The sequence below is a fragment of the Apostichopus japonicus genome, chromosome 17 (assembly GCF_037975245.1).
Source record: "Apostichopus japonicus isolate 1M-3 chromosome 17, ASM3797524v1, whole genome shotgun sequence".
NCBI lineage: Eukaryota > Metazoa > Echinodermata > Holothuroidea > Aspidochirotida > Stichopodidae > Apostichopus > Apostichopus japonicus.
The window spans coordinates 32,547,448-32,554,652 of record NC_092577.1 but is presented as its reverse complement, the minus strand read 5'-3'; the positions used below and the strand labels follow the sequence as shown (position 1 = coordinate 32,554,652).

The 7,205-nt window shown below is 38.9% G+C and overlaps 1 protein-coding gene across 1 annotated transcript; it reads right to left on the bottom strand.

Moving 5' to 3' along the window:
• Positions 1-927: 927 nt before the first annotated feature.
• LOC139984977 (large ribosomal subunit protein eL19-like) lies at positions 928-5,731 on the bottom strand. The gene is made up of 6 exons (XM_071999139.1): positions 5,673-5,731; positions 4,366-4,472; positions 3,919-4,041; positions 2,609-2,729; positions 1,780-1,890; positions 928-1,088 (listed from the first exon to the last, which is right to left on the bottom strand). The coding sequence occupies exons 1-6, from the start codon at positions 5,675-5,677 to the stop codon at positions 965-967; spliced, it is 591 nt and encodes a 196-aa protein (XP_071855240.1). The 5' UTR covers positions 5,678-5,731; the 3' UTR covers positions 928-964.
• Positions 5,732-7,205: the final 1,474 nt, after the last annotated feature.

The window sequence follows — 7,205 nt, the reverse complement described above, 5'->3', positions numbered from 1 at the left end:
CAATCAGCATTCTCAACGTTATGCATGTACTGTCATGGAGGTTTGGACTCTCCATTTAATTCTTGGGAGTTTGAGCATTCAAGTAGACAAAGATTGAGGAATATGTTACCATGGTGGTCAGATTAAAGTCAGTCAAGGGTCCTACTGAAAGCTTTTCCCAAAGAAAACTTCAATATTGAGAATCAGTCCATGTTTTGGAAGATGTATTCACAGGCTTGCATGTACCAAGAATATCCCCTTCCCACCCAAGAATATCCCCTCCCCACCCAAGAATATCCCCTCCCCACCCCACCCAAGAATATCCCCTCCCCACCCCACCCAAGAATATCCCCTCCCTTCCCCTCCTCCAGAGTGAGACCTGTCCCTCGACAGCAGACTGATTTTAAAGTGGCAGTAAATTGCTTGTTGAAGATTGATTGAACAAATCTTGTAAAAGACTGATCTGGTACAATGTGTACCCCCCACCCCTCCCCCACCGCCCACCCAGCTTCATTCTATTTGTGAGAAAGCAAATAACCAGTGCAGAGGTGCATATCTGATGTGGGGAAGGGGTGGGAGAGGTACACACTGTTATTAACTGGGTTTGTAGGGGATCTCAAATGAGTATAGCTCTAGTGGTGATGATGGGGGGGGGGGGGAAGAATCCATGGGCAGAGCCCCAGAACTGCAGCATTTTCTCTGTTTTCAAATATATTTTTGTTTGTCAAGCACAAAATGTCAGAAAGAGGAATCACTTCTGAAGGTTCATTAAGATGTAGATCTACCTTCTGATGTTAAGCACCTTATTAAAAGGTCAAAACTCCCTCCATCTCATCCCCCACCCCCCCCCCCCCCCTCCTTTCAAGCTCCTACACCCCTGCAGTGATAGCAGAAAGAACTACCGGATATGTCACCAAAGATACCAAACAAAAACCAGAACATTTCATATCAAATTTTACAAGGAAACTTTATTGAAATTATATTCCTATTTCTGAGCATTATCCTCATCTTCCTTGATCTTGAGGAGCTCCTGCTTCTTAAGAAGTTGACGTTCTTCGCGCCTTCTGCGTGCTTCCTTTGATTTGTTTCGCATAGCCTCGGCTTGCTCTCTGTGGAAGGAACCGGCAAAAATGAAGGTGTTTGTAAAAACCACGATGACATAGCTCAAAACAGAGCTTGATATGTGTTGTAAAAAATGACTTGAATAATTATTTCAGTTTTCTTCAGGCTCCATGGCAGAATTATGTCACTTACTTGGTTGTGATTCCTTTATTACTGGGGGTTGGGATGGATGGAGGGGTGGCAACATTAGAGTACAACCTCTCATTTTGCAGTCAGTTATTACAAGCATCGCCTGGACAGATTTCTGATTGGTTCACTGATGACATGACATTTAACATTTCAAACTGTTCAATGACCAACCCATCAACTGTCTACAATCAAAATTTTAAACTTGTCATTTGTATACATGACTTTTTGTAGGTCTGAAAATAGATTCATCTACACATTTCTTCTTTTTCCATTTTTTTTGCCATAAATCTTAATGACAACATACAGGTGATGGACTAGGACACAACAGACCAAACATTTATGAACTTTTCCTGGTTGTCATGCATGGATCTAACAAAAGTCAAACGTGTCTAAAAGTAAGTTGGCCTGACGTTTCGATCCTAGCAATAACAGAAGTAACAGTAACAGAAGGGACAAAACACGCACAGAATACGGACATGAGAAGAGTAAAACATGAGCTCCATGCGAGAATAGAATTGCACTGTGTAAACGCCTGGTTGTGAGACTTACGCAAACATCTTGCTACGTGACTTCTCGGCCTTCTTCTTGTGGATGTACTCCATCAGGACACGCTTGTTCTTGAAGACATTACCCTTGGACTTCTTGTAGAGCTCGTGGTATCTAAATGAATGAAAAAATCAAAGGATATGAGGTAAATGTTAACACTGGTAGAATCGAAGCAGGATTCACGGTGTTGTCTCCAAAGGTTCGATTACGAAACAGTTCTGGAGCAAAGCTCAAGAAAGGAATGTAACAAGACATATATGCAATTTTTGAATATGAAGTGGTTAAATGATGCAGACACTATACGGTAATAGACTGTCGTTAGAATGATACTGTCTAGCCTTTCAGTGTCAATTCCTCAGGTTGAGAAAAACCGTGATTCCAACTTCAAATGATGCACGCCCAGGGACTTTGCAACAGCTTGGAAAGACTTAGACTATAGTGTTCCTTCGTATCCTCCAGACATTACAACAGTCTCAACTTCTACACATAGAAATAATAACACATTAAGGTAGAAAACTTGGCAACATGCTCAGACTTGACTCAAAGAAGAAACAAATTCTGTCAAACCTCTAAGACAATTCTATGATGCACACTCTTGTTTTCATTGTCTCTTATTTTATTGGGGTGGTGGGTAGACTGCAGGGGGTGGGGGGGTGTTGGGTTGTAGGGGGCAGATTAAACATGACTTAAAGAGATCCAAGTGTTGTTTTTGAGTGAGCGTTGGCGACAAAATAATGTAAGTGCATCTCACAAAGCTGATAAAACCAATTTTATATTCTCCTTCCTACTTGAAAACAATTCGTTGTAACAAAATGAAGAGTCGATTACTTACAGATGACGGTCGATCTTCTTGGCCTCCCTGTACTTCTTGAGCAGACGTCGCAGAACTCTCATGCGTCGGATCCAGATGATTTTCTGGGGCATACGTGCATTGGCTGTACCCTTCCTCTTACCTAACGAACAATAGATAGATAGCCAAGATTTAGGATTCTATTCGTTTTGTTCATCTAACGACCAAACAAGAGCCTAGTGCTACATGCCACATGAATGATAGTGACGCAGAAACTTAAAAGGGATATTCTGGTGACAAACAATGTGATTTTATATTGAAGAAAAAAATATTCCACACTGTTAGTTGAAAACCCTTGTCTCTAACTTGAGATATGGTTGATTGAATGTAACCTATTTTGACTGGCTAAACCTTCTACTACTACAGGAATCTGGATCACAGTAGGGTGGGGGGGGGGTCTGTGATGTCATCTGGACAAATGCTCTTTGGAAGCTTTTCTTAGGGTATAATAATATTCTTGTTGATTTATCCTTACAACCTGAAACATTTGGAATGTTTGAATAGTTGTCAAAGTTCTCTGTACTTAGCATTTCATCAAAATTTAACTTGTTTTGTAGAAATATTCTGTTTGTTTTTGTGAGTAAATGATTGACAAATTATAAAGTAAAGCAAAATCAGTTTCAGTTGAACTGCACTGATGACATCATCCATTCCACAGTTGCCGGATGCATTTACAAAATAGCACTAAATTTTAAAAATTCATATCTTTACTATACAAATGCTATGAGGATGTGGTTTTCACAGGTAGACTTAGAATATTTTCAGCAATTTTGATCAGCAATCAACTTTAGTAACCAGAAAATCCTTTGGTTAAGTTTTCCTGACTTCAAAGAACTGAGAAACAGCAACTCTTTTGGAGGAAAGATATTCTTCTGGTTCTGGAGTTTTTGTGGCACCTTGAGCAATCCAACTTTCTTGTAGATAATGGCACTTTATTTCACTATTATTATTATTGTTATTTTTATAAATGAGAGGATGATGCATTTCTGAAAAGGACAGTCAATGACTACATTTTCAAATTAGAAACCCCCTATGAACTCTCAACATAAACCAAACCTTATAACAATTCAAGGAAAAACCTTGATATGATAACAGAATAAATGGGCAGGAGTAAGGAGCTTATTACCAAAAACGGTTTACCACACTGCTATGTAAAGTAAACAAAATACAACATCCAATCAGATCACCATCATTACACCAAGTAATACGCAATCATTGTGTGCAGTGGTCACCTACTTTGTAAATAACATCTAAAGTAAAGGCTAAATGACTATCAGCATTGGCTGCCTTACCGTAGCCACTGTGTCGCCCCTTCCTCCTTGCGATGGTGTTCTTGCGTACCCTGGCTCTAGAGTGTACAGCCACTGGTTTCTTGATGATCAGACCATCCTTGATGAGCTTGCGGATGTTTTGACCTATAAATTCCATGAAAGAGGGGAACATTCATGTATAAAGGAACATTCAGGGTAGTGTAAGAAAACTTGTATAGCTCACACAGATATGTCTTACGTGCATGAACATCGAAAGAATTTTGTCTTTACAAAAATGAAAGGGACATTGAAATTCAAGTCTAAAGGGCAGTAGAATTTGGGAGAGACATGACCAAAAATGAATTTCAAAAACAAAATATAAGACTGTTGATAAGTACAGCACATGTTAAGGTTAAACAGCAATGTACTGCATTTTTCTCACTTCATTGTTATGTGGGAGGTGGAGGTTATGTGTCAAACATTACTTACGGGAATTTGCGTTTGCAATTTCATTGATTTCATTTGGATCCAACCAAATCTTGTTTCTGCCACAATTGAGCACAGAGGCTGCTAGCCTCTTTGGCAGTCGCAAGTTACTGTGAAAGAAGAAGCAAAACCATGTTCGTATTGGCTTGGATCACTTCAATCAGGGGAATAATTTCAAAATTTAAGTGCACAATTAAAATCTCCATTGGAGGATTTCTGCATTTAGTTTTAAGTACATGAACAAACCATGAAGAGACAAATATTTTTCTGAAAATTAAATTGCAAAGAGTAAAGAAAATTACTAAATAGAACATTCTTCACACTGTGAATATAAAACAGCAATATAAACATTGACTACCAAAGGATTTGAACCAATGGGATCTCTTTTGCATCTTTAAGTTTAAGGTTACTTGATTAAACTAGCCTATGGCTGAGCACAGTGAAAGAAACTGACAATATGTTGCCTAATGACTCAAACTAATACAAATTAGTCTAACTAAATAAGGAAAAATCCATTTCACATCCCCCATGTGAAATACCTTACAAAGATGGGCAAATCCATTTAGGGTTAAGGAAATTTAAGTCAGTTCCCAATAGGCTATTGTTCTCAAGACCCTATATCTATCAAGTAAATACTGAATCATTGGTGCTAACTGGTAGAAATGAAAACAAATATCAGCATTTAGCCCAATGTTAGGCCTCGGTTAACTTGACTTAAGAACTCTCAGCAAAGGGCATATCAGTAAACGTCCGTTACCAAACATACCCTTCCATACAAATAAATGACCTTGTATTTAAAGTGTCTTCAAATGGGTAGGCCTAAGCTAAGTGAAAATGACATGTAAGGCCCACCAACAAAGCATAGGCTAATGTTCTAGTGACAGCCACATTTGATTTCTAACTCAAGTAATTGATAGCCTATACTGTAATACAGAATGAAGGGTTGATATTCATACAAATGTCGTATTTCAGTATCCTTACTTGCCTACTTATCTAGTCATATTAACTTATCAGTAGAGACGGGTTATATAATACGCAGGGTCCTTGTTACGTTTAGACATGTGTAAAACTATGCTTAGGCTAAAATATGTGTAACATGTGTACGGTAGGATTGTTCACACTGACAATTTCATTGCAGACGCTTGCGTCTTTTTCTGAACTATTTTAACACTTGTTTAGGAACATCGTAGCATTCATGTGTGATCGTAATATGCAGTATAAATTATTTTTGTAACATATTTTTGCCCAAGCAGTGCAAAATATACATGGAATATCGGCAAAAAAGGAGTTTTATTTTGTCAAGTACACACCTCATTGCGACAGATCTGCGTTCACGAGGAAAAAGAAAGACTTTTTAACGTGACCAGAATTATTACCTCTCGTATAGTTAGATGTTAACACGCTGTCATGCGATGACGACAAATAAACTTCAATTTGCGTATTGTAAAAGAGCGCCACTGTCTATTTTTACACGGGTCAACTTTTGTCAACTCCTAGAGTACTTAGAATTTAGAAATTTAGAAAATTCTTTCGGAATACTTTTTGTCATACTTACCACTGCTCTCGGCCTTTTGGCTAATATCATGTGTAGTATCTGTTCCCTTTCGAGGGGAATGGTGATACACACCTGACGATGATCACAAGTCACAGTCTCGAAGCAAGGGGACTGGGGTTGAGAGCGGATCAGTCGTTCAGTAGTTTGGTTTTCGTGCCCAGGTACATTCCTGGGCGACTTTTTCTAAAAAAGTACCAATGTTCTCTAGACATTAACCCCCTCCCTCTTAAACCAGTAGGATCCGCAAGGAATAGACGAAACATGCATATGGAGAGCAGAAGAGTGAAAGCGTGGGCCTAACATGAAGGTAAATTTCAACAACAATATTTTCTTTAGTTCTTTTAGATATGTACAGGGACGTCGCTAGAGGGGGGGGGGGGTGTGGGGGGTGTCTCACCCCAATCTTGGTAAAAATGACGATAGTTGGAAAATTTGAGTGCGACAGTCGGAATTTCCGACTGTCGGAATTTCCGACTGTCGCCAGCTTCAATTCGGAATTTCCGACTGTCGCGCTCTAATTTTTCTGACTGTCGCACTCTTATTTTCATATGTTCTTGTAATTTGTGAGTGACATAAAATTTTCGATCAAAATTGACCTTTAATCAGTCATATTTACCACGTTTTCCTCGTCACATTGAGAAATTGTATCTCGCGATCCTTATACTCCACCATACAAAACTTCGTATGATTTTGAATACTCTAAAAAAAAATACAACGTTCGCCAGCTTCATTTCGGAAAATTTATGTATTAATTTTGCTATTGGGTGGGTCGACCCTGTTCGCTAGCTTAAAGTAAGTTCAGGATATACCAGGGACGTAGCCAGGGGGAGCAGGGGAGCGACTGCTCCCCCCCCCCACTTTGAGTGTCGAAAAAAATGTTTAAAAACTGCTCTTTTTTAGCATGGTATTTTGTCAGTGCTCTTTTGATCTTGAATACTCGTCAACTCCGTTAACTCGATTATAATCGTAATAACATGCAGGCCTACTGATTCAACTACTTACTTAGTTTGGCAGATGCAATTAGATAAATTTAGCCTATAGCCTATTTCAAACCTACAGTTGGCCACTGCGTAATAAAATACATATTGCCTATACCTAACCTCACTCGATGGAATGTCACGAACCGTATGCACAACGACGACAAGTTCGTTCTCATCCGTTCTATGATTCGTCCTAAGTTGTTGCACGAACAGCATGTTATGAAGCTAAGCTAGCAATCGTACGTGATACGCACTTCCTATAAATAATTATTACACTGTTAATACACGGAGATAACGATATTTTTTTA

Coding starts and splice junctions, on each gene's coding strand:
- LOC139984977 (XM_071999139.1), bottom strand. Junction 2,730..3,918: donor GGGGCGACACAGTGGCTACG/GTAAGGCAGCCA, acceptor ATTGTTCGTTAG/GTAAGAGGAAGGGTACAGCC. Junction 1,891..2,608: donor AAGAAGATCGACCGTCATCT/GTAAGTAATCGA, acceptor TCATTCATTTAG/ATACCACGAGCTCTACAAGA.